This window comes from Microcaecilia unicolor, chromosome 4 (genome assembly GCF_901765095.1).
Source record: "Microcaecilia unicolor chromosome 4, aMicUni1.1, whole genome shotgun sequence".
In the NCBI taxonomy this organism is placed as follows: Eukaryota; Metazoa; Chordata; class Amphibia; order Gymnophiona; family Siphonopidae; genus Microcaecilia; species Microcaecilia unicolor.
In genome coordinates this window covers 301,685,355-301,713,180 of record NC_044034.1, presented here as the reverse complement: position 1 = coordinate 301,713,180, position 27,826 = coordinate 301,685,355, and the positions used below count along the sequence as shown (strand labels likewise).

At 46.6% G+C, this 27,826-nt stretch overlaps 1 protein-coding gene across 1 annotated transcript in view; it reads right to left on the bottom strand.

Moving 5' to 3' along the window:
* LOC115469709 (disintegrin and metalloproteinase domain-containing protein 9-like) overlaps positions 1-27,298 on the bottom strand; it is a 188,198-nt gene extending 160,900 nt beyond the window's left edge. Inside the window, exons 1-2 of the mRNA XM_030202495.1 lie at positions 27,273-27,298; positions 26,792-26,957 (exon numbers count right to left, since the gene is read on the bottom strand). Coding sequence (XP_030058355.1) covers positions 26,792-26,957; positions 27,273-27,298 — 192 coding nt within the window. The remainder of the gene's footprint in view (positions 1-26,791; positions 26,958-27,272) is intronic.
* Positions 27,299-27,826: the final 528 nt, after the last annotated feature.

Genomic DNA, 27,826 nt, shown 5'->3' with positions numbered 1-27,826 from the left:
AACAGCAGTGGATAAATGGAGCCAAGTGAGCTAGAGAGGCCCCCATTATGCAGGCCTATTCAGACCCTCCATGAAGCTCCTGGCCTCCTTCACTGATTGTAGTAGAAAAAGATTTTCTGTTGTATCAAACATAGAACTTTGCAGGGTAGACCAAGGCAAATTGCAAACCCTTCTGGCAGAGGTGGTCCCTCTTCACAAAAGTGGTGATAGGGAAGAAGCTGGAAACTACAGGCCGGTAAGCCTCACTTCGGTTATTGGAAAAGTAATGGAAGCGATGCTGAAGAAAAGGATAGTGAATTTCCTGGAAGCCAATAAGTTGCAAGATCCAAGACAACATGGTTTTACCAAAGGGAAATCGTGCCAAACGAATCTCATTGAGTTCTTTGATTGGGTGACAGGAGAATTGAATCAGGGACGAGCTATGGACGTAATCTACTTAGATTTCAGCAAAGCTTTTGACATGGTTCCCCACAGGAGGCTCTTAAATAAACTGGATGGGCTGAAGATAGGACCCGAAGTGGTGAACTGGATTAGGAACTGGTTGACGGACAGACGCCAGAGGGGGTGGTGAATGGAATTCGCTCGGAGGAGGGAAAGGTGAGTAGTGGAGTGCCTCAGGGCTCGGTGCTGGGGCCGATTCTGTTCAATATATTTGTGAGTGACATTGCCGAAGGGTTAGAAGGTAAAGTTTGCCTATTTGCGGATGATACTAAGATCTGTAACAAAGTGGACACCCCGGAGGGAGTGGAAAACATGAAAAAGGATCTGAGGAAGCTAGAAGAATGGTCTAAGGTTTGGCAATTAAAATTCAATGCGAAGAAATGCAAAGTGATGCACTTAGGGAATAGAAATCCTCAGGAGACGTATGTGTTAGGCGGGGAGAGTCTGATAGGTATGGGCGGAGAGAGGGATTTTGGGTGATAGTATCTGAGGATTTGAAGGCGACAAAACAGTGTGACAAGGCGGTGGCCGTTGCTAGAAGGTTGTTAGGCTGTCTAGAGAGAGGTGTGACCAGCAGAAGAAAGGGGGGTGTTGATGCCCCTGTATAGGTCGTTGGTGAGGCCCCACCTGGAGTATTGTGTTGGAGGCCGTATCTTGTTAAGGATGTAAAAAGAATTGAAGCGGTGCAAAGAAAAGCTACGAGAATGGTATGGGATTTGCGTTACAAGACGTATGAGGAGAGACTTGCTGAACTAAACATGTATACTCTGGAGGAAAGGAGAAACAGGGGTGATATGATACAGACGTTCAAATATTTGAAAGGTATTAATCCGCAAATGAACCTTTTCCGGAGATGGGAAAATGGTAGAACGAGAGGACATGAAATGAGATTGAAGGGGGGCAGACTCAAGAAAAATGTCAGGAACTATTTTTTCACGGAGAGAGTAGTGGATGCTTGGAATGCCCTCCCGCGGGAGGTGGTGGAAATGAAAACAGTAACGGAATTCAAACATGCGTGGGATAAGCATAAAGGAATCTTGTGCCGAAGGAATGGATCCTCAGGAGCTTAATCAAGATCGGGAGGCGGGGCTGGTGGTTGGAAGGCGGGGATAGTGCTGGGCAGACTTATACGGTCTGTGCCAGAGCCGGTGGTGGGAAGCGGGACTGGTGGTTGGGAGGCGGGGATAGTGCTGGGCAGACTTGTACGGTCTGTGCCAGAGCCGGTGGTTGGGAGGCAGGGCTGGTGGTTGGGAGGCAAGGATAGTGCTGGGCAGACTTATACGGTCTGTGCCAGAGCCGGTAGTTGGGAGGCGGGGCTGGTGGTTGGGAGGCGGGGATAGTGCTGGGCAGACTTATACGGTCTGTGCCCTGAAGAGCACAGGTACAAATCAAAGTAAGGTATACACAAAAAGTAGCAAATATGAGTTATCTTGTTGGGCAGACTGGATGGACCGTGCAGCTCTTTTTCTGCCGTCATCTACTATGTTACTATGTTCTGGTGTAGTGCAATGAGGTGCCATAAGTTTCCTTTGCCTCACCACCTTGATGGAAAAATCATTGAAGAGTAGGAGTCTCGTGCCCTCATATTCCAACGGCCCTCCCTTCCTGTAGGCCCTTAGAATCTGCTCCTTCTCCTGCCAGTTGATGAAATGAGCTATCACCAGTCTTGGCCTGTGCTCTCCCGGTGCCCTGCTACCGATTCTGTGTGCGCACTTGCAGCAAAATTGTCCACCCAAGGGGCAAGGTCAATGTTTCTGGCAACCATTGACTAATGATGCAATAAAGAAGTTAATGAAATGAGCAATTGCCAGTCTTGGCCTGTGCTCTCTCTGTGCCCTGCTACTGATTCTATGTGCGCACTCACAGCAAAATTGTCCATCCAAGGGGCAAGGTCAATTTTTCCGGCAACCATTGGCTAATGATATAATAAAGATCTGTGTCTGTAACAATCTCCAGGAGCTCCACAAGCCTTAAGTTATTTCAGTGACTCCAGTTTTCTTGCTTCTGAATCTGATCCTAAAGGGCCTTTGTAGTTGGCTAAAGCTCCTCCACCTGATGAGTCAGATGGGCCTATCCTCTTACGCCGATACTCTGTGCTCCACCTCGGTAAGCCTTTGGCCCTGTGAATCATAGTGCTCTCGCAACACGTCCACCGCGGACTGGAGTTTAAGTCGGTCCTCTAGGGCAGTGTTTCCCAAGTCCGGTCCTAGAGCACCCCTTACCAGTCAGGTTTTCAGGATATCCACAAAGAATATGCATGAGCGTGATTTGCATGCGCTGCCTCCATTATATGCAAATCTCTTTCATGTATATTCATTGTGGATGTACTGAAAACCTGACCAGGAAGGGGTACTCCAGGACTAGACTTGGGAAACACTGCTGTAGGGCAGCCGCCACTGAGCATGAAATTTCCTGCACCCACTCCCCTGCCTGGATCATGAACATGGCTGAGTCTGCTGTGTTGGTAAGGCTGCTGCTGAACTTGTCAAGATGCGCCATTGGGATCTTTGGCGGCATTCTCTGTGCTGCCAACCTGGATCGCCGCTTTTCAGCCCAAATTGTTCTGCAGGAGTTCAACTTCAATTAGGACTGTAAGAAGGATGTGATCACCCGTGAAACGTGCCAAGTCTTTGGAAGTGCAGGGTCCTATTCCATTAAGGCTGAACCACTATACATTTTGCGCTGGTGCTCTCAATGCCTTCTGGGATGTGTAGTAGACATTTTCCCCACTCTTGTGACAAACCCTGGCTACTACCTTTAGTTTAGCTAGCTCCTCATGAACACAACTCTTCTGAAATTTGTTCAAGGCCTACCACACATCCTTTCTTATTAGCATTTGTGTTCTGTAGTCCTACTCCTGGCCATTCATCTGTGAACACAGCACAGAAATATTTGTTGAGCAATTCCGCTTTATCCTTATCAGCTTTTACGTATTGTTCCCCTTTATCTTTAAGCCTCACAATGCTACTTTTGCACTTCCTTCTATCACTTACTTATCTAAAGAATTTCTTGGCCCCAAATTTTACCTTATTGGCTTTTTCTTCTTCCATTTGCATCTTTGCTTGGCTGACTACTTTATCAGTTGCTCTTAGCTTTTCCAGGTATTGTAGCCTGCTGTCTTCTTTCTGTGATGCCTTGTAATTTATGAAAGCTAATCTCTTTTCTCTTACCTTTACAGCTAGTACTTTTTTATTTATTTATTTATTTATTTATTATTTATTCATTTAAACAATATTTACAAGAAACATCTTGCTTAGGAAAGTGTCATATAACTAGGAACTGTTATAAAAGGAAAATACTCTCAAAAATAAGCATATAAATCTATACACTTTCAAATTTATAAGACACTCAAGTCCATAATGGGAGATCCAAGATTTCAGGTAATCTAAGGGGAGAATTATAATATAGGAAAAAAAAAATTACTAGGTAAATCCTTCTCTGCTAAGAAATTATACATTATTCTTTAAAGCTTCTCCATTTTAACTGAGGCTACTAATGCTGACAGATATTCAGGTTCAGTAAATACATATTTCTTCCCCCCTAGCCTTACTATGCACTTACAGGGGTATCTTAAAAAGAAGACACCCCCCAAGTGCAGAATTTCTGGCTTAAGGAGTAAGAATTGTTTCCTCCGTCGACGTGTCTCCTTGGAGACATCAGGAAATAACAATATTTTGAGACCCAAAAAAGGGTTCTCTTTATTACGGAAAAAAAGGCGGAAGATCCAATTCTTATCAGGTAGTAGGGCGACAGTCGCTACCAAAGTAGCGGCTGTGACCAATTCAGAGTCAGAAGTCTCAAGCAAAAGAGAAACGTCTGTAGGTTTTTCTGTCTCTTGATTCAAGTTCCTTTCTGGGACATAATAAACTTGGGAAAAGGGTGGAAAGTCCTTTTCCTGAACATTCAAATTTTCACGGAAATAGCGTTTCAACATATCAAGAGGCAGAACATTTAGAATCTTAGGAAAGTTAACGAATCTCAGGTTATGATTTTTAATATAATTGTCAAAAACCTCTGTTTTCCTTCTGAGATTAGTTACATCTTTTACCATCAAAGTTTGTAACGTTTCCATCTTCATAACCCTTTGGTCAATTTTTTCCATTTTTTCATTTAAAACTTTAAACTCTTCCTCTTTTTTTTTCAGGTCACTTTCAATAGTCTTTACTCTTGGTAAAAACTCTTCAGTTTGCTTAAGAAAACATTGTCCCAGGTTGGACATTAAATCCCACAGAGTATCTAAAGTCACATTCTTTGGCTTGGCCACTAACTCTTTAGGAAGTTCAAACCTTACTGAAGACTGTAAATCTGTTGCACTTCGACCCTCAGTTTCTCTCTCCTCAATAAGTGGTGATGATATGGGCAAACTTCCCTCCATTCCTTCCCCCGATGGTGAAGACGCTTCTCCCCGAGGTTCTTCCGGGTCCCCTACTCCTTCCGAGGGAGACCCCGTCGGGTCAAAGAGGAAGGAACTGGCGCCAAGCGGTTGAGGAGGAGGAGTGCATGCAGCGGGGCTTAAAGTTGTTTCCAGTCCGGGGGAAGCCAATATCTCCCGTTCGCCGGCGTTCCCGATCGGAGGCGTTCCGCCTTCTTGTGTAAGTTCCCGTGGCCTCATAAATCGATCCAAAGGACCAGGTAACGGGGATAAATGCGGGGAAGCTCTGCCCACGATTTTCCCTCGACGTTTAGGCATCGTAGGAGCGAGGTCTAGGGCGTCCTAGCAGAGCGCAGCCATCTTGGATCCTACAGCTAGTACTTTTGAGAATTAAAGTGGCCTTCTTTTCCTTTTGTTTACTTTCCTAACAAAAATGTTTGTTGCCCCCAAACAGTATAAAATCTTTTTACTCTTTTGGGATCTTGCCAGATACTTGTGACCTACTGGGCTTGATGGACCTTCGGTCTGTCCTAGTATGGCAATGCTTACGCTCTTGTTTTGTTTCTTAGGGAAATTCTGGTGGCTCTGCAGTCTGACCTTTTCAATGCTTCTCTAGACTCAGGAGTAGTCCCGGAGGATTTGAGAAAGGCAGATGTGATTCCCTCTCCACAAAAGCGAAGGAAATGAGGCAGTTGAGAGCTACAGGCCAGTTAATTTTACCTCAGTGGTAAATAAATTAATGAAAAAGCTTTAAAACAGAGGATAGAGAGGTTTCTGGAATCAAATGGATTGCAGGACCCCCAAGGCAGCATAGTTTTACTAGAGGAAGGTCTTGTTAGACTAATCAGATTAACAAATTTGATTGGGTGACCAACCAGTTCGATTTAGGGGGAGCACTAGATGTGGTGTACTTAGATTTCAGTAAAGCTTTTAACACAGTCCCTCATAGGTGACTGATAAATAAATTGAGAGCCCTCAGTCTGGACCAAAAAGTAACAAACTGGGTTAGAAACTGGTTAAGTGGAAGAAGAAAGGGTAAATGGTTCACTCAGAGGAAAAGCGAAGATACATACCTGTAGCAGGTATTCTCCGAAGACAGCAGGCTCATTGTTCTTACTGATAGGTTGGCGTCCATGGCAGCCCAAGAACGGCAATTTTTCATAGCAAAAACAAAGTTTTCCAGAGCCTTCCAGCGTGCGGGGCACACGCACCGCGCATGCGTGGCCATCTTCCCGTCCTTTGCATGACAGTCCCGCTCAGTTAGATCAAAAAGCAATAGCAAGGAGAAGGACAACTCCAAAGGGGAGGTGGGCGGGTTTCTGAGAACAATCAGCCTGCTATCCTCAGAGAATACCTGCTACAGGTATGTATCTTCACTTTCTCTGAGGACAAGCAGGCTGCTTGTTCTCACTGATGGGGTATTCCTAGCACCCAGGTTCACTCAAAGCAACAAAGATGGTCAATTGGGCCTCGCAATGGCGAGGACATAACTGAGATTGACCTAAAGCAGAAACATCTAACTGGGAGTGCAGCCTGGAAGAGAATAAAAATGGGCCTAGTGGGGGTGGAGTTGGATTCTAAACCCCAAACAGATTCTGCAGCACCAACTGCCCAAATCCGCGTCGGGTATCCTGCTGAAGGCAGTAGTGAGATGTGAATGTGTGGATTGATGACCACATCGCAGCCTTGCAAATGTCTTCTATAGTGGCTGACTTGAAGTGGGCCACCGATGCTGCCATGGCTCTAACATTATGAGCTGTGACATGACCCTCAAGATTCAGCCTAGTTTGGGCATAAGTGAAGGAAATGCAATCTGCTAACCAAGTGGTGCGTTTCCCGACTGCGACTCCCCTTCTGTTGGATCAAAAGAAACAAAAATTTGGGCATACTGTCTGAAGGGGCTTGTCCGCTCCACGTACAAGCAGGGGCGTAGCCAGATAACAGATTTTGGGTGGGCCTAGGCAAGAAGTGGGTGGGCACTAAGTGTTCCCCTCTCCCCCCCAACCACCAAAAAAATATCTCAGCTGGCGGGAAAACGCTTCTTTCCACCTTGGCAGTCTGCAGCAGGCATGCCCTGAAAACTGAGAATGCACAGGTGCCGGTATTATGGAGAGTAGCGTTTTCATTACCATCAGGGGGAAGTCTTCAGCTGGTGGAGCTTGGGATCCCCACCAGATACCACTAAACGTGTGCTACTGTTGGGTGGGCCTGAACCCTAAATGGATGGGCCCTGGCCCACTCAAGCCCACCTGTGGCTACGCCACTGCGTGCGTACAAGGCCAATGCTCTCTTGCAGTCCAAGGTGTGCAACTGACATTCAGCAGGGTGGGTATGAGGACGGGGAAAGAATGTTGGCAAGACAATTGACTGGCTCAGATGGAACTCCGACACCACCTTTGGCAAGAACTTAGGGTGTGTGCGGAGAACTACTCTGTTGTGATGAAACTTAAGATAAGGAGCATGCACTACCAAGGCTTGGAGCTCACTGACTACGAGCCACCAAGAAAATGACCTTCCAGGTCAAGTACTTCAGATGGCAGGAATTCAGTGGCTCAAAAGGAGGCTTCATCAGCCTTTGATAGTAGACTAATTACCAATCATTTGGCGTTATAACAGGATACGCTGTTTTCATGCTGCTTAAGCTGGTTTTTTGTAAAGGAAACTCCTTTTATCCTTGTCCTGATATGCAATTTGTGACCGCTCTCATTTAAGAAAGATACAATTTAGCCCCTGACGCAGCCCTATTGTTGGGCGAAACATGGCCTGTGTCGGGCAATTGCCTCACATACAGTATCTTCAATAAAGTTTTTGGGATATTATACTGATCTGCTGGTTTGTTTTCCACGTTGGATTTTGCAGATCATCTGCCTTGTTGTTTTCTGGGTTGCAAGGGAATAGAAATCAAACAATAAATATGCATAAAAATTATGTAATACCATATATATTTTAAAACAAAAATACTATGCGAAGGTTCACATGTATGGAAAAGCGATACAAATAATCTTCACCCGAAAACATTATGTGTATAGGTTTAGCAGAATGTAACCGCTGGAGAAAATACCTGCTTGGGTGTAAATTAATTGGTTTGAAAATGTATGACAGAGAAAAATGGAATTCTCAGATAAGAAAATAATAGAATAACATATCTATTGGTATATTTTATTGTATTCATTCAATGTACTCCGGACTACCTTTGATATATAACTGTTATTTATTAAACATCATGTGTCCAAAATCCCTCGTTACAAACTTCGATATTCACAACTACTCACCAACCATCATTCAAACCTTGCATACCCTGTATATAATTATGTTTTAATTTGCACATCATATGTAGTACAGATCAAAAAACAAACTCCTTGCTCTCACATGATCCGTGATAAAGCGAAGTTACTTACCTGTAGCAGGTATTCTCCGAGGACAGCAGGCTGATTGTTCTCACATGTGGGTCGGCATCCACGGCGGCCCCAGGAACGGAAGATTTTCCAGTAAAATCCAGAAGCTTTGCGACAGTCCATAGGACACGGGGCGGATGCACCGCGCATGCGTGTCCATCTTCCCGCCTGCGCGCGTCCGTTCCCGCCTCAGTTATGTGAAAAGTAAACAAAGAATAACAACTCCAAAGGGGAGGGGAGGTGGGCGGGTTGCTGAGAACAATCAGCCTGCTGTCCTCGGAGAATACCTGCTACAGGTAAGTAACTTTGCTTTCTCCAAGGACAAGCAGACTGCTTGTTCTCACATGTGGGGTATCCCTAGCCCCCACGCTCACTCAAAACAACAAAGAAAGGTCAATTGGGCCTCGCTACGGTGAGGACATAACTGAGATTGACCTACAAAGCAACAGCTAACTGAAAGTGCAGCCTGGAACAGAACAAAAAATGGGCCTAGGGGGGTGGAGTTGGATTCTAGACCACAACAGATTCTGCAGCACCGACTGCCTGAACCGACTGTCGGGTCGGGTATCCTGCTGAAGGCAGTAATGAGATGTGAATGTGTGGACTGATGACCACGTCGCAGCCTTGCAAATCTCTTTGATAGTGGCTGACTTCAAGTGAGCCATTGACTCTACCATGGTAACACTATGAGCCGTGACATGACCCTCAAGATTCAGCCCAGTTTGGGCATAACTGAAGGAAATGCAATCTGCTAGCCAACTGGAAATGGTGCGTTTCCCGACTGCGACTCCCTTCCTGTTGGGAACAAAAGAAACAAACATTTGGGCGGACTGTCTGAAGGGGCTTGTCCGCTCCACATAGAAGGCCAATGCTCTCTTGCAGTCCAATGTATGCAACTGACGTTCAGCAGGGCAGGTATGAGGACAGGGAAAGAATGTTGGCAAGACAATTGACTGGTTCAGATACAATTGACTGGTTCAGATGGAACTCCGACACCACCTTTGGCAGGAACTTAGGGTGAGAATGTGGAGGACTACACTGTTATGATGAAATTTAGTATAAGGAACATGGGCTACCAAGGCTTGAAGCTCACTGACCCTATGAGCTGAAGTAACTGCTGCCCAGAAAATTACCTTCCAGGTCAAATACTTCAGATGGCAGGAATTCAGTGGCTCAAAAGGAGGCTTCATCAGCTGGGTGAGAACGACGTTGAGATCCCATGACACTGCTGGAGGTTTGACAGGGGGCTTTGACAAAAGCAAACCTCTCATCAGGGCCATGCCAACATTGTAAGCAAGGTAAGCACTGTAGGGGGGAGCCGACCTCTGGAGGGTGCCTGAGGTCTGCTCAGTTGCAAAATCTTTTACCTGAAGTTGTGATTCTCCTCTCTCCCCTGCCCTCCCCTCTTCATGTAGCAGTGCTCACTGAGGCAGGCAGGCTCTGCTGAAGTTGTTTGAAAGAATACAACTAGTGCTATATATGTATTTGGTGTGGGAAGAACTCCTTAGTCAGGGTGAGCTTGAACAACATTCAAATTAAAGAGAACAGGTTTGGAGGAGGTGTGCAAGTGAGACTGGGGAGAAATAAAAAATAAATAGTGTAATTGTTAAAATCTGTAAGTGGTTCAAAGTTTTCCTGAGCATGTACACCGAGAGGAGGGCATGATGACTGCAATGATGTGTGCATAATTATCAGGTAACCTGAGATATCTAGAGCTAAAAGCCATTTCATTGGCTGATGGTTCCAACAGTAGTTTCAAAGAAGTTTAGCTGACTGTTTAGTGTTTGAAGAGCTGGTAAGTGAAAATCTGATTGCTTTTTTTGTGTTTGTTTTTATATAAAACATTCTCCTTGGATAGGAAGATTAAAGAGTTTGTGATATATGAAAATACATTTTGCTTTAATGAAATTGCTAAACTTTAGAGTCAGTGCTAGCGATCATTTTCACGGTTAAAAATCATAAAAAATTATTTGCAATCAAGTATTTTGCAAGAAAGGCTTGTAAGCCTTGCCATGATTGCTATTGAGAATGATATATGTGCCCAGTTAGATATCAAAGATTTAATTACCAATTTCATGAACATGAAAGCACGAAAAGCTAAGTGGTTGTAAACCCTTTATTTGTTCAGCAATCCCACAAAGATGCACTTCATCTTTCAGCTCCTATTTCCTTTGCATCTTGTGCCACACGGAGGGGGGGGGGGCAACTGATAATCTGCAGGGGGGCGCCAGAGACCCTTGGCACAGCCCTGCCTCTCACGAAGCGAACAACTAAAGGCTGTCCAGAGATAGGCTTACCCTCTACACGATAATGAAAAGCGCTAATTGCACTAAGATGAACTCTTACAGAGTTGGTCTTGAGACCAGACTCTGACAAGCGTAGAAGATATTCAAGCAGGGTCTGTGTAGGACAAGAGCGAGGATCTAGGGCCTTGCTTTCACAACCAGACGGCAAACCTCCTCTATTTAAAAGAATAACACTTTTTTGTGGAATCTTTCCTGGTAGTAAGCAAGACACGGGAGATACCCTCAGGAAGACCCAAGGAAGCAAAGTCTACGCTTTCAACATCCAGGCCATGAGAGCCAGGGACTGGAGGTCGGGGTGCAGAAGCGCCCCCTCGTTCTGATTGATGAGGGTTAGAAAACACTCCAATCTCCACGGTTCTTCGGGGTACAATTCCAGAAGAAGAGGGAACCAAATCTGACAGGACCAAAAAGGCGTAATCAGAATCATGGTTCCGCGGTCTTGCTTGAGTTTCAGCAAAGTCTCTCCCACGAGAGGTATGGGAGGACACGCGTACAGAAGGCCCGTCCCCCAATGAAGGAGAAAGACATCTGACGCTAGTCTGTCGTGGGCCTGAAGTCTGGAACAGAACTGAGGGACCTTGTGATTGAGCTGAGTGGCAAAAAGATCCACTGAGGGGGTGCCCCACTCTCAGAAGATCTTGCGTACAACACCCAAGTTGAGCGACCACTCGTGAGGTTGCATTATCCTGCTCAATCTGTCAGCCAGACTGTTGTTTACGCCGGCCAGATACATGGCCTGGAGAAGCATGCCATGCTGGCGTGCCCAAAGCCACATCTGGACAGCCTCCCGACACAGGGGGCGAGATCCGGTGCCCCCCTGCTTGTTGACGTAGTATATGGCAACCTGGTTGTCCATCTGAATTTGAATAATTTGATTGGACAGCCAATCTCTGAAAGCCTTCAGCGCGTTCCAGATCGCTAGGAGCTCCAGGAGATTGATCTGAAGACCTGATTCCTGGAGGGACCAAGCTCCCTGAGTGTGAAGACCATCTACATGCGCTCCCCACCCCAGAAGAGATGCATCCGTGGTCAGCCCCTTTTGAGGCTGAGGAATCTGGAAGGGACGTCCCAGGGTCAAATTGGATTGAATTGTCCACCAATGAAGAGAATTGTGAAAATCGGTGGACAGCTGGATCGCATCCTCTAGACTCCCCGCAGCTTCATACCACTGGGAAGCTAGGGTTCATTGAGCAGATCTCATGTGCAGGCGTGCCATGAGTGTCACATGAACTGTGGAGGCCATATGGTCGAGAAGTCTCAACATCTGCCAAGCCGTGATCTGCTGAGATTCCCTGGCTGTGGAAACGAGAGACAGAAGGTTGTCTGCTCTCGTCTCGGGAAGATAGGCCCGAGCTGTCTGAGAGTCCAGCAGAGCTCCTATGAATTCTAGTCGTTGAACTGGAAGAAAGTGCGACTTTGGGTAATTGATGACAAACCCTAATAGCTCCAAGAGTCGAATAGTCATTTGCATGGACTGTAGAGCTCCTGCCTCTGAGGTGTTGTTCACTAGCCAATCGTTGAGATAAGGGAACACATGCACCCCCAGTCTGCCCCCCTGACACTGCAACTACCGCCAGGCATTTTGTAAACACCCTGGGCGCGGAGGCAAGCCCAAAGGACAGCACGCAATACTGAAAATGCTGTGTTCCCAGATGGAATCGCAGATACTTCCTGTGAGCTGGAAGTATCGGAATGTGAGTGTAAGCATCCTTTAAGTCCAGAGAGCATAGCAAATCGTTTTTCTGAATCATGGGAAGAAGGGTGCCCAGGGAAAGCATCCTGAACTTTTCTCGGACCAGATATTTGTTCAGGGCCCTTAGGTGTAGGATGGGACGCATTCCCCCTGTTTTCTTTTGCACAAGAAAGTACCTGGAATAGAATCCCAGCCCTTCTTGCCCTGGTGGAACGGGCTCGACCGCATTGGCGCTGAGAAGGGCGGAGAGTTCCTCTGCAAGTACCTGCCTGTGCTGGAAGCTGAAAGACTGAGCTCCTGGTGGACAATTTGGAGGTCTGGAGGTCAAATTGGAGTACCCCAACCGGACTATTTAAAGAACCCACCGATCGGAGGTTATGAGAGGCCACCTTTGGTGAAAGAATTTTAACCTCCCTCCAACCGGTAGATCGTCCAGCACAGGTACATTTATGGCGGCTATGCTCAGCTGGAGCCAGTCAAAAGCCTGTCCCCTGCTTTTGCTGGGGAGCTGCAGGGGCCTGTCTGGGCACACGCTGTTGACGTGAACGAGCGCGCTGGGGCTGAGCCTGAGAAGGCTGTCAAGCAGGTGGATTGTACCTACGCTTATTGTAAGCATAGGGAGCATTCCTCCTTCCCCTGAAAAATCGTCTACCTGTTGAGGTAGATGCTGAAGGCGCCCAGTGGGAGAGTTTGTCGAGGGCGGTTTCCCGCTTGTGGAGCTTCTCTACCACCTGCTCGACCTTCTTGCCAAAAATATTATCCCCCCCAGCAAGAAACATCCACAAGCCTCTGGTGGGTTCGATTGCCCAGGTCAGAGGCACGCAGCCATGAGAGTCTGCGCATCACTATGCCTTGGGCAGCGGATCTGGATGCAACATCAACGATGTCCTCGATGGCGATGTAGAGAGGTCGACTCCCATGCTGGTGGCGACAAAGCTCCCTCCATCGACGTCGACGGGGAGTCGACCTGGGTGGCAGCTGAGGCCGATGCCACAAGCGGTACTGGTGTCGGAGACCTCACCACAGGCCGTGAGCCAGCCGCCACTTCCGTCGTCTGTACTGGAGGCGCAAGCACCCCCAGTACCGGAACAGAGCGCTGCAGCAGCCCTTCCAGAAGTCCTGGAAGAATGGCGCTCAGATGCTCTCCTCCAAAGTCGCCGTCGAGGAAGGCTGAGAGGCCAGTGCAGGAGTCGACGTCAGAATCTGTAGAAGTCTGGGAGGCGGTACCGGGCTGTCTGGAGATCGATGCAGTGACACCTCTTGTATGGAGGGGGAGCGCTCCTCCCAGAGTTGACGCTTTCCGGGTGCCGAATCCTTCGATGCCCCAGAGCTCCCGGAGACTAGTGCCGATGCTTCTTAGCCTTCACTCGAAGCACATCACCGGTACTCCTCGGTACCGACGAGGAGGACGTGGAATCCACACGCCTCCTCGGGGTCAGGTCCGACATCGGTTGGTCCCGGTGGGCCTGCCCAACAGGAGCCTTCGAGACAGGTGGAGACCCACTCGATGGCTCACTGCTACCAGCTACAGGGGAAGATCGGACAGACATTACCTGTGCTCCCGATGTCGATGCCATCCCCGGTGCCAATGTCGATGCCATCCCCGGTGCCGATGTCGATGCCGAGGAATCAGTTGGAGCTCCAAAAAGACGGTCCCGAAGAGCTCTTCTCGATGCCTGTGTCCGCTTTTTCAAGCTAAGACACAACTTGCAAGCGTCTGGGCGATGGTCGGGCCCAAGGCATTGGATGCACCAGGAGTGCGGATCAGTGCCCGAAATCGACCGATGGCACCGAGCACACTTCTTGAAGCCGCTGGAAGGCTTTGATGACATGAGCGGAAAAAATCACGGCGGCGAAATCAAACGGCTTGATTGTGCCAAGTTAAGGACAGGAAGAAAAAAGGAAGACTGCGGATGGGTAGCCTAAGCCACCCGCAACAGAACAAAAGAAAACTTAACTAGGCAAAACACTAAGGAAAAAAAGGGGGGGGGGGGGGTTGTAATATAAACTGGAAAAAGAAAAAGAGGGGAAGAGGCGATGAAAACCAAGAAACAAGCGATAAGAACCGCCAAAATCGGCAAATTTTTTCCCTGAGGACCTGAGTGAGAGGGATCGCAAGCAGCCACTCTCCGCCGCAGAAAAGAAAAAACTGAGGCGGGAACGGACACGCGTAGGTGGGAAGACGGCCGCGCATGCGGACTATCACAACATTTCTGGATTTTACTGGAAAATCTTCCATTCCTGGGGCCACCGTGGACACCGACCCACATGTGAGAACAAGCAGCCTGCTTGTCCTTGGAGAAAGATCTATTATCTCATAACTTTATGAAGCAGAACTTCTATTCAAAGGCTTCATCTATAGTCCATAGTCCAGTATCATCACACTCTTAATGTGTTAGTCCAATGCTGTCCCACAAATGGTACGGGTATAATTCAACGTAAGAATAATGTTCTGCCCGTGGAAGGATATCGAAAAGATGCGTGCACAGTAACAATTAATTTACACCCAAGCAGGTATTTTCTCCAGCGGTTACATTCTGCTAAACCTATACACATAATGTTTTCGTGTGAAGATTATTTGTATCACTTTTCCATACATGTGAACCATCGCATTGTATTTTTGTTTTAAAATATATATGATATTACATATTTTTATGCATATTTATTGTTTGATTTCTATTCCCTTGCAACTCCATATTATAGTGTTATATATATCGCATTTTCAATTGTATCTGAATGTTTATGATTTTGTTCTTATATCTATGATATTTAATGCATGATGATTTCCATTATTATTATAATTTCCATGCATATTTATGTTTTTCTTTGCAACACCATATTTATAGTGTCTGATATTATGTGTTTTTACTTGTATATGAATGTTCATGATGCTGTTTCAATACCTATGATAGTGTTTGCATTATGATTTCTATTTTATGTATTTTTCTTTATAAAAGAATATTGATATCCTTTTCTTTGCACTATTCATGTTTTATATTTGTTTTTATAGACTCCTGAAGAAGGTGCCACGGCGCCGAAACACGGCTGTGTTGAGTCCACTTGTTGTAATAAACATATTTTTTAATTATACGTCTCCCCCATTGTTTGACAAGAGGCTATTTTCCCCACCCCCTCTTCTGTTTTCTTATGCAGAAGAAAGTACCTGGAATAGAATCCCAGCCCTTCGTGCCCTGGTGGAACGGGCTCGACCGCATTGGCGCTGAGAAGGGCGGACAGTTCCTCTGCAAGTACCTGCCTGTGCTGGGAGCTGAAGGACTGAGCTCCCGGTGGGCAATTTGGAGGTCTGGAGATCAAATTGAGGGAGTATCCTAACTGGACTATTTGAAGAACCCACCGACGGGAGGTTATAAGATGCCACCTCTGGTGAAAATATTTTAACCTCCCCCTGACCGGGAAGTCGTCCAGCACGGACACCTTTATAGTGGCTATGCTCAGCTGGAGCCAGTCAAAAGCCGTCCCTTGCTTTTGCTGGGGAGCCACAGGGGCCTGCCTTGGCGCACGCTGTTGACGAGAACGAGCACGCTGGAAATGAGCCTGAGAAGGCTGTCAAGAAGGAGGATTGTACCTACGCTTGTTATAAGCATAGGGAGCATCCTTCCTTCCCCGGAAAAATCGTCTTCCTGATGAGGTAGTAGCAGAAGGCGTCCAGCGGGAGAGATTGTCCATAGCGGTTTCCCGCTGAGTGATCTGATCGACCGCCTGCTCGACTTTCTCACCAAAAATATTATCCCCCACGGCAAGGGGCATCCGCAATCTGCTGCTGGACCCTATTGTCCAGGCCAGAGGCACGCAGCCATGAGAGTCTGCACATCACTATACCTTGGGCAGTGGATCCGGATGCAACATCAAAAGAATCGTAAGCATCCCTGGACAGGAATTTTCGACACGTCTTCTGCTGCCTGACCACCTCCTGATAAGGCCTGGCCTGCTCTGGAGGGAGCTTATCAACCAAGCTCGCCAGTTGCTTCACCGTGTTCCTCAAGTGAATGCTTGTGTAGAGCTGGTATGATTGAATTTTGGCCACGAGCATAGAGGCCTGATACGCCTTTCTCCCAAAAGAATCCAGGGTTCTAGATTCTCTTCCCGGGGGCGCCGAGGCAAAGTCTCTATTACTCCTGGCTCTCTTGAGAGCGGAATCCACAACCACAGAGTCGTGAGGTAACTGCGACTTCATCAGCTCAGGTTCTCCGTGAATCCGATATTGGGACTCAGCTTTCTTGGGAATGGTGAGATTAGATAACAGTTTCATCCAGTTCCGCATAAGTGTCTCCTTGAGCACATTATGCAGAGGAACCGTGGATGACTCCTTAGGTGGCGAAGGATAGTCAAGGACCTTGAGCATCTCAGTCATGGGCTCATCCTCAGATACCACAGGGAAGGGAATAGCCACAGACATTTCACGGACAAATGAAGAGAAAGAAAGACTCTCCGAGGAAGAAAGCTTTCTTTCTGGTGAAGGAGTAGGATCAGATGGAAGACCACAACACTCCTCAGAAGAGAAATACCTGGGATCCTCCCCTTCATCCCATGAGGCATCTTCATGGTATCGGACAAGAGTTCCTTAACTGCAGTCTGAAACTGGGCCCGTTCGACGCCGAGGAACCATGTCCTCAATGGCGATGTCGAGAAGTCGACTCCCATGCCGGCGGCGATGAAGCTCCCTCCAGCGATGTCAACGGGGAGTCGACCTGGGTGGCAGCCGACGCCGAAGTCGCAAGCGACACCGGCGTTGGAGACCTCACCACAGGCATAGAGCCAGCTGCCGCTTTCATCGACGGTACGGAGGGCGCAAGCACCCCCAGTACCGGAGCAGACTGACGCAGCAACCCCTCCAGAAGACCTGGAAGAATGGCTCGGATGTGCTCGTCCAGAGTCGCTGTCGAGCAAGGCTACGGGGTCGGTGCAGGAATCAGCGTCAGAATCTGTGGAGGTCGAGGAGGCGGTACTGGGCTGCCTGGAGACCGACGCACTGACACCTCTTGAATGGAGGGTGAGCGGTCCTCCCAGCGTCGGCGCTTCACGGGTGCCGAATCCTTCGACGCCCCAGAGCTCCCGGTACCGTGCCTGGAAGGAGATCAATGATGATGCTTCTTCGCCTTCGCTCAATGCACGTCACCGATACTTCTCGGTACCGACGAGGAGGAAGTGGAATTGACACGCCTCCTTGGGGTCAGGTCCGAGAGTGGTTGGTCCCGGTGGGCCTGCACAGCAGGAGACTTCGAGGCAGGTGGAAACCCACTCGACAACTCACTGCTCCCAGCGTGTGGTGGTCTCCGGACAGCCATTACCTGTGCTCCTGAAGTCGATGCCATCTTCGGTGCCGATATCGATGCTGCCGACCTCGGTACCGCTGTTGACGCCAAAGAACCGGTCAAAGCTCCAAAAAGACGGTCCTGAAGAGCTTTTCTCGACGCTTGTGTCTGCCGTTTAAGGCTAAGACACAACTTACATGCGTCTGGGCGATGGTCGGGCCCAAGGCACTGAAGACACAATGCGTGGGGATCGGTACCTGAGATCGACCGGTTGCACCAAGTAAACTTCTTGAAGCCGCTTGGAGTTCTCGATGACATGGACGGAAAAATAGCGGCGGCGAAGTTAAAATTTGCGATGGTGCCAAAAGAAGGGCACAAAAATGAGAAAGCGCGTACGCGCGGCCTAAGAGGACCGCAACAATATTGAAAGAAAACTTAAAGGGCTAAACTAAGAAATAAGGGATTTTTTTTTTTTTAGTTTCGTAGGCAGGACAAAATAAAGAGAAAAGAAAGACAAAAGAGGGAGAAAACAATCCCAAAAAATTGCAAGAAAAAAATGAAGACTCTTTCTCTGGGCCTGAGACCGACAAAGCAGATACTCTCCACCGCGGAAAAAGAAAAACTGAGTGGGATTCTCGCGCGACAGGCGGGAAGATGGCCATGCATGCACGGTGCGCGCACCCTGCACACTGGAAGGCTCTGGAAAACTTTGTTTTTGCTATGAAAAATTGCCGTTCCTGGGCCGCTGTGGACGCCGACCCATCAGTGAGAACAAGCAGCCTGCTTGTCCTCGGAGAAAGGATGTTACAAGTAGTGTACCACAGGAATCGATCCTTGGCCCGGCTCTTTTTAACATCTTTGTGAGTGATATTGCGAAGGGCTGTCGGGTAAGATTTGCCTCTTTTTGGATGATACAGAACTCTGTAATAGGGTACATAAGGACATAGGAATAGCCATACTGGGTCTGACTATGATCCATCTAGCCCAGTATCCAAAAGTGGCCAATCCAGGTTACAAGTACCTAGTAGAAACTCCAATCGTAGCAACATTCCATGCTACCAATCCCAGGGCAAGTAGGAGCTTCCCCATGTCTGTCTTAATAGCAGACTATGGACTTTTCCTCCAAGAACTTGTCCAAACGTCTTTTAAACCCAGATATGCTACCTGTTGTTACCACATCCTCCAGTAGATAATCCTGATGGTGTAAATAGCATGAAGAGGTATCTAGCAAAGCTAGAAGAATGGTCCAGAAATTGGCAGCTAAGATTTAATGCTAAAAAAATGCAGGGGTCATGCACTTGGGTTACAGAAACCCAAGGGAGCAGTACCATTTTGGAGGAGAAGTAAGTACTTCTGTGCTTGAAAGAAGAATGAGACTTAGGGGTGATTCTTTCTGATGATCTTAAGGTGGCCAAACAGGTAGAAAGAGCAATAGCAAAAGCCAGAAGGATGCTTGGGTGCATAGGAAGAGGAATGGCCAGCAGGAAAAAAGGAGGTGATAGTGTCTCTGTATCTGGTGAGACCCAATTTAAAGTACTGTGTGCAGTTCTGGAGACTGCACATTCAAAAAGATATTACCAGGATGGAGTCAGTACAGAGGGTGGCTACTAAAATGGTCAGTGGTCTTCATCACCAAGCATATAGAGACAGACTCATTGAATGCAGTATGTGTACTTTAGAAGAAAGATGAGAGAGAGAGGAGATATGACTGAGACATTTAAATATCTCCATGGCATAAATGCGTAGGATACCACTACTAAATAGGCGGAAAAAGAAAAATATACCTGAAGGGGAATAATAAATACAAAATACATCACCACCATCAAATAAAAACTTCCCAGACAGTAATATTTATAGCAAATTCAAAAATATTAATTTTTTTAAAAATGTATAGAAAAGTGCTCATATGTTGTCAAGAGGACTATCACAGACCCACTGGTCTTACACTTTGTCCAATGGCATATAATCATAACATATTTTCATATTTTTATGCCATCAGTGCCAGATTTTTGTTATGAAACAATCTAAGTACTAAATGTAGCTTCCTCATCCCAGAAGGTCCTGCAAGCTCTACTGTTACCTGTGGCCGAATACCTCGAGCCTGCAGTTCACCTCTGAGCTCGGAGACAATTAAACTAACCTTGCCTCCAAAGTCCTAGAGACCATGGAAGGGAAAGAAAACTAAAAGGATTTTAAGACCCAGTAACCAGACAGATGGTAAGTACAAGTTACTAGTTGTTTATTTAAACCCAATTTGGGGTATGGAAAAAATGATGTTCTTAATACATTAGGTTCTTTTGTAACATAAAAATACATTTATATATAAACTAATAGCATAATTTTTTCTTACAGGTGCTGCAGTAGAACAACAACAGTGAAACCAACAGACAAGTATTAACCAAAGTATCTTATTTGTTCTCTTTCAATCTATAAATCTCTTTTTATATTGTGTGTCTCAAGAATCAATTATTTTGAATTACTTTGTCTTTTAGGTGTGAACATCCAGATTCAGTCTCTACAACAGGTAAGTCAGATTAAACTGTGACCTTTCAGTGTTCTTTTGCATAGGAGTGAAGACTTATCTTTGACCCTTCTTGGAGCTTATTTGTTCTTCCCCCTTGTATGTTGGCGCTCAGGATCTTCTCTTTCAGTACAGGAACCTACTGCCTCACCCTTTAAATAAAATCAACAAAAAAAAACCTTCCTTCCTAACAGCAGGAACAGCACTAGCTGGGATTCAGGGATAACTGTGGCTAGCTATCTAACAAAATAAATAATTATTGTATAACCTTAAATAGTTTCTCTGTTCTTGTACTGAGTTCCCTAACTAAGGAAGGGCACTCTTCATTGGATCTTGCAGTCACACAGCTCTCAGCGTCTTTGTCTCTCCAAATTCATGCAATATTCCACTCTAGTGCACCAGCATGTGAAAACACATACTGCAAGCCCAACCTTAAGCTTGGAGACCAGTTTTCCTAGTGGCTTAACTGGGATTAATCCACTTGCATAAACCTGTCTTACACAACCTTGCACAGGGTCTCTCCACCCACAGTCTTAACTGTAAAACTTTTAAACAGCACACAAACAAAATAAAACAGTTTAGTTCTTTCTTTCTCTTGTTCAAATCCAACACATTTCACCTTCAGCACACTTCACCTACATCCAGTGTTTCAGCACTAAACACTGGCAGAGAAATTCCCTTTCAGATACTTAAACAGTATATAAAAAAACATCAGATTTAGAACTTTCTTTCTATGCTCAAATCCAACACTTTTCACCTTCAACTCTCTTCACCTGCATCCAGGAATTGAAAGCTCAAAGAAAAACTTACTTTCACACATTTTTTTGCCTAGAAATCCTGTCATGCACTCAGAGCTCTCCCAAACACATCTTTCCTCTTCAGTGTCTTCAGCCCCTCCTCCCCTTCCTGGCAAGCTGTTGCCAAGGGACACTGGGTCTCTGAATCACCAGCTGACCTCTGCTGGCCAATGCCTCATGGACACTAGTTAACATTTTTTCACAATTTCCATTTTATAAAATAACTTTCCATAGGAAATAATAGAAAAGCTATACTTTTAGACAAAAACCCATAACATTTCTATACAATCAGATCAAAATATCTTACAATCATTGGTGCCAAACTATATATACAGTGTATTTTTTATGTTTAAACACACATTTAAATACATTTACAGACTTTTATCCAACACTCAGAGCATTGGGGCAAGCCGCAGACAGCACAGCTCCATGCAGGAAGTCCAGAACTGCTTCTGGAGTCACAGCACTGACCACCACCAATTTCTGGGAGCCCAGGTAAAACTAAAAAATAAAAATAACCCACCGGGTTACATAAATTTATTACTTTTTAATGGGGACATTTGAAGATGTGCGATGATTATATGCCGTTGGATGGAGTGTAAGACCAGTGGGTCTGTGATAGTTCTTTTGACAACATACGAGCACTTTTCAATAATTGTTTTTTAAAAATCATAGTTTTGAATTTGCTATAAATATTACTGTGTGGGAAGTTTTTTTCTTGTGGTGATAAATGCATAAGAGGCAGGTTTCTTTTAACTAAAAGGAAGCTCTGGAACAAGAGGGCATAAGACGAAGTTGAAGGGGGATAAACTCAAAAGTAATCTAAGGAAATACTTCTTTACGGAAAGGGTGGTGGATGTTTGGAACAACCTCCTGGTGGAGGTGGTAGAGACGAGGACTGTATATGAATCCAAGAAAGCATGGGACAGGCATCTGGGATCTCATAGGGGGAGGAAGAGACAAAGAATGATATGGATGGGCAGACTGGATGGGCCATATGGCCTTTATTTGCCATCATTTTCTATGTTTCTTTCTTTCTATATAAAAACTCTAAGAAACCCAGGGCTTTTTTTGAGGGGGTACTGAGTACCGGCACCTTTTCCATTGTCTGCTAAAATTGACATATGGTCCTACTACTACTACTACTACTTATTACTACTTATTTCTAAAGCGCTACTAGACATATGCAGCGCTGTACACTTGAACATGAAGAGACAGTCCCTGCTCGACAGAGCTTACAATCTAATTAGGACCATAGCCGCTGAGAGGGGGGGCAGGGGGGGGGACAAAATTCCCTGGGCCCGGGTCTCCAAGAGGGGCCCAGCGCCGCAGTCCCACCCGCCCTCCGTCGTCAACCATCTGCCACCAGGCAGGGCCCCCTACATTGAAATCACAGCGCCTCTCTCCTCCGTGTGAAAGCGCTGCAGGCAGCAGGGCAGCAGATCGCCTCCCTTCGGGCCTCCTTCCTTCCCTGTGTCCCGCCCTCGTCTGACGTAACTTCCGCAAGAGCGGGACACAAGGAGGGTAGGAGGGTCGAAGGGAGGCGATCTGCTGCCCTGCTGCCTGCAGCGCTTTCACACAGAGGTGAGAGGCGCTGTGATTTCAATACAGGAGGCCCGGTGTCAGACGGAGGGGGGCGGGTGGAGGGTGGGAGCGGCCTTGCCCTGGGCCCTGCCCAGTCTCTCGGCAGCCCTGATTAGGACAAACAGGACAAACGAGATAAGGGAATATTAAAGTAAGGATGATAAAATTAGGGTTCTGAACAAGTGCATAAAGGTTAGGAGTTAAAAGCAGCAGCAAAAAGATGGGCTTTTAGCTTAGATTTGATTTTATTCTGTATTTTATTTAATGTTTGTAAGCCACATTGTGGCTGCATGAGTGGGAAAATGTGGGATATAAGTGAACAATAAATAAGAGAGATTTACCCAGTGAACAGAGTTCCCGGGGAGGAATGTAAGGAGAGATGAGAGTGGAGAGGTACTGAGGAGCTGCAGAGTGAATGCACTTATAGGTCAATAAGAGGAGTTTGAACTGTATGCGGAAACGGATAGGAAGCCAGTGAAGTGACTTGAGGAGAGGGCTAATATGAGCATAACGATACTGGAGGAATATTGAAGAGAAGAGAAGAGAGATGGCTAAGTGGGAGACCTATGAGAAGCAAGTTGCAATAGTCTAAGCGAGAGGTGATAAGAGTGTGGATGAGGGTTCTGGTAGTGTGCTCAGAAAGGAAAGGGCGAATTTTGGTGATATTATAGAGAAAGAAACGACAGGTTTTAGCAGTCTGCTGAATATGTGCAGAGAAGGAGAGGGAGAAGTCGAAGATGACCCCAAGGTTACGAGCTGATGAGACAGGAAGGATGAGAGTGTTATCCACAGAAATAGAGAATGGGGGAGGAGGAGAGGTTGGTTTAGGGGGAAAGATAAGAAGCTCAATCTTGCTCATGTTTAGTTTCAGATGGCGCTGAGACATCCAGGCAGCAATGTCAGACAGGCAGGCTAATAATTTGGCCTGGATTTTGGCTGAGATTTCTGGTGTGGAGAGGTAGCTCTGGGAGTCATCAGCGTAAAAATGATACTGAAAATCACGGGATGAGATCAGAGTACCAAGGGAAGACATATAGAAGGAGAAAAGAAGAGGTCCCAGGCCAGATCCCTGAGGTACACCACTGACAGTGGGATAGAAATAAAGGAGGATCCACTAGAGTATACACTAAAGGTACACTGGGAGAGATAAGAAGAAAACCAGGAAAGAACAGAGCCCTGAAATCCAAGTGAGGACAGTGTATCAAGGAGTAGGCTGTGATCAACAGTGTCAAAAGCAGCAGATAGATCGAGAAGGATGAGGATAGAATAGAGACCTTTGGATCTGGCCAGGGAACAGATCATTGGAGACTTTAGCAAGCGCTGTTTCAGTTGAATGAAGGGGGCGAAAGCCAGATTGAAGTGGATCAAGAATAGCTTGAGATGAAAGAAAGTCAAGGCAACGGCAGTGAACAGCACGTTCAAGTATCTTGGATAGGAAAGGGAGGAGGGAGATGGGGCGATAGTTGGAAGGACAGGTAGGGTCCAATGAAGGTTTTTTAAGGAGTGGTGTGACTACGGCATGTTTGAAGGCATCAGGAACAGTCGCAATGGACAGTGAAAGATTGAAGATATGACAAATAAAAGGGATGACAGTAGAAGAGATAGTGTTAAGTAGATGGGTGGGAATAGGATCAGAGGAATAGGTAGTTAGTTTTGAGGAGGAAATAAGATGTGTAGTTTCCTCTTCAGTGATTTCAGAAAAGGAAGAAAAGGAGGCAGGGGTTGGAGGGTCGAGAGAATGGACTAAGGGAAGGAGAGGTGGAGGTAACCTGGTTGAGAAATCAAGTTTAATCTTGTGAACCTTATCATGAAAGTACTCAGCCAGAGTCTGGGGGGAAAGTAAAGGGGGGGTTGGAGGCGAAGGCACTGAGAGAGAGTTCAGTGTGGTAAAGAGACGTCGAGGGTTTGAGCAAAGAGAATTTGTCAACTGGATGTAATAGTCCTGTTTGGCAAGTAAAAGAGCAGACTGGAAGGTGGTCAGCAAGAATTTGAAATGTATGAAGTCAGCATGGGCACGGGATTTCAGCCAAAGGTGTTCGGCAGAGCGGGCACAGGAACGTAGGTAGCGGATTCTAGAGGTCAACCAAGGCTGGGGTTTGGTACGCTTTATAGGATGGGGAATGGGAGGAGCAAGAGTATCCAGAACAGAGGAGAGAATAGTATTATAGGAAGAGACAGCCTCATTGACAGACTTGGATAACATAGTGGTAGAGAAGAGATTTGAAACACTGGAGGACACAGTAGAAGGGTCAATAGCCTGAAGATTCCTAAATGTATTGGTTAAGATTGGATGGGACTGGGGAGGAGGGTGTTGTGTGAAAGTTATCAGATGATGGTCAGAGAGGGGAAGAGTTGAGGCACAGAAACTGGAGAGTGAGCAGTTTGAGAAGAGGATAAGATCAAGACAGTGGCCATTCCGGTGAGTGGGGGCAGTGGAGCATAGTTGAAGATTGAAAGAGGATGTTAAAGCAAGAAACTGAGAAGCATAAGAGTCAGAGGGATCATTAGCATGAATGTTAAAATCCCCAAGAATGAGGGAAGGAGATGAAGGTTCAAGAAAGAAGGAAAGCCAGGCATCAAAGTCAGTGAGAAAGGGACTTATCAGGGGGTCGATAAATGACTGCTACTCGGAGAGACAGAGGAGCAAATAGACGGATGGAGTGGACTTTGAAGGAAAAAAAACAGTGAGACTGAGGTGGAAGAAGAGGTTGAAATCTATAAGAGGGTGAAAGTAGTAGCCCTACACCACCTCCGCGGCCAACCGGGCGAGGGGTATGGGAGAAAAGAACCTCCATGGCATAGGGCCACAACTGAAGCAGAGTCTTCAGGGTAAAGCCAAGTTTCAGTTAGGGCAAGCAGATGGAGAGTAAGAGAGATAAAGAGGTCATGGATGTAGGAAAGATTGTTACAGACAGAGCGGGCATTCCACAGAGCGCAAGAGAAAGGCAGGGAAGAAGGGGAGAGGAGAGGAACAGAAATTAGATGGGAGATATCACGGTGTGATTTGCACAAATAGGATGAGAGCTGATGTGGAGGGCCAGGATTGGGATTAATGTCCCCAGCGGAGAGCAGCAGAAGGCAGTGGCGTTCCTAGGGTGGCTGACACCTGGAGCGGATCGCCGATGCGCCCCCCCCCCGCAAAAGGACACCCCCCCCGGGTGCATTTTTACTTGCTGGGGGGGGGTGCCGCGCGCCTGTCTGCTTCGCTCGTTCCATGCTCCCTCTGCCCCGGAACAGGAAGTAACCTGTTCCGGGGCAGAGGGAGCACAGAACGAGCAGAGCAGACAGGCACGTGGCACCCCCCCCCCTCAGCGGCTTGCACCCGGGGCGGACCGCACCCACCGCCCCCCCCCCCTAGGAACGCCACTGGCAGAAGGAGCAAGAGAGTACGGAGAAGAGTAGGAGAGGTATGACGACAGCGACGAAGGTGAGATGCACTCAGATAGAAAGGAGATGGATGAATGGAAGGAAGGAAATGTTGAAGGTTGAGAGCTGAGAAAAAGGAAGAGGAAAAAAGAGATGGAGAGATGATGAATACAGAGGGTGGACAATGTGTTCCTGCAGTGTACAGTGGTTTCAGATGGAGAAATACTACTACTAAACATTTCTAGCGCTACTAGGGTTACGCAGCGCTGTACAAATTAACAAAAAAGGACAGTCCCTGCTCAATGGAGGAAATAGATTAGGAAGGGACAGTACCAAGAAGAAAAAGTGTACTGGAGCCATAAGCAGTAACTGGGAGAAAAATAAATGTAAAGAGAAAATGCCCCGGCGCGCGGCACCTAGAGCAGAGGCCCTGAGTGGATCGGAGTGGACCTGGGAGTCACCCCAGAGAAGGCAGTAAAGGATGTGCAGATGAGCTACAAGTCCTCCACAGCACCTGAAAGGCAGCCAGTGGTAGAGCTGGGCACCTCTCAGCTGAGGAAAGGCTTACCAGGGGTTAGGCCGAAGCCAGCATTCCTCCCCCTGAGGGTCGCCTGATCCTCATATTTTAATGAAAGAGCTCAGGCTCTAAAAACCAATTCTGCCTTGTCACAGATTCTGTGACTGGTTGCAGGGGGCCTGGCTATTGTGAGATGGGTCCCTCAGTGATCACCCTACCCCTGAAGGGTGGCCTGGCATTTGAGTACCGGCACCTTTTTTGCTAGAAAAAAACGCACTGAATAAACCAATATAAATAATTCATAAAGCAACAAAATAAAGATTTTAAAGTTGATGGATCAGCAATAAATGCTTTAAAAAAAAATTACATAACAAAGACAGACAGTAATATAACAGGATCATGTATAATGCAGAAAAATATCAATGTGTTTGGGGGCATTTTCTTGTTTCAAGAGGAAAACACTTACTAGCCATCCACCTTGACCACTTACCACTTTTTCAGAATAATATTAAAGCAAGCTACTAACCTCGGCATTGCCACAGTCGCACTGCTCAGCAGGGTCCACTAACTTATTGCCACATAAGCTAAAGATTATATCTGGTGATGGATAGTTCAGTAGACAGTCTGCCGAACCAGAAGAAATTAGACGAGCATAACGATCGATGCTGCAATCACTAAATTTTGTTGCTGCACTGTTAGAACAAAAAAAAATTATACACTGCTTTTGTAACCCAGTTCTTAACTACAAAATTATAATATAAAATATGGAATGATTGAATAGCTGGAATGACTGAATACTGAAATACTTTTAGGTCAATAGGAAAATATTGATTACATAGAGCCTGTATGTATGTATCTATCTATATATATCTATATCTATATAGCGAAAGCTACATACCTGTAGAAGGTATTCTCCGAGGACAGCAGGCTGATTGTTCTCACTGATGGGTGACGTCGACGGTAGCCCCAGAACCGGAATTCTCCCTAGCAACAAAGAGTTTGCTAGCCTCGCGCTCCCGTGTTCATCGCGCATGCGCAACCGTCTTCCCGCCCGAACGCGCGCGTGCTCCTCAGTCCAGTTAAAAGCAAAGAAAGGGAAGACACAACTCCTAAGGGGAGGTGGACGGGATTGTGAGAACAATCAGCCTGCTGTCCTCGGAGAATACCTTCTACAGGTATGTAGCTTTCGCTTTCTCCGAGGACAAGCAGGCTGATTGTTCTCACTGATGAGGTATCCCTAGCCCCCAGGCTCACTCAAAACAACAAACATTGGTCAATTGGGCCTCGCAATGGCGAGGACATAACTGAGATTGACCTAACTTATCCAACTAACTAAGAGTGCAACCTGGAACAGAACAAAAATGGGCCTGGGGGGAGGGAGTTGGATTCTAAACCCCAAACAGATTCTGCAGCACAGACTGCCCAAACCGACTGTCGCGTCGGGTATCCTGCTGTAGGCAGTAATGAGATGTGAATGTGTGGACAGATGACCACATCGCAGCTTTGCAAATCTCCTCAATAGTGGCTGACTTCAAGTGGGCCACTGACGCAGCCATGGCTC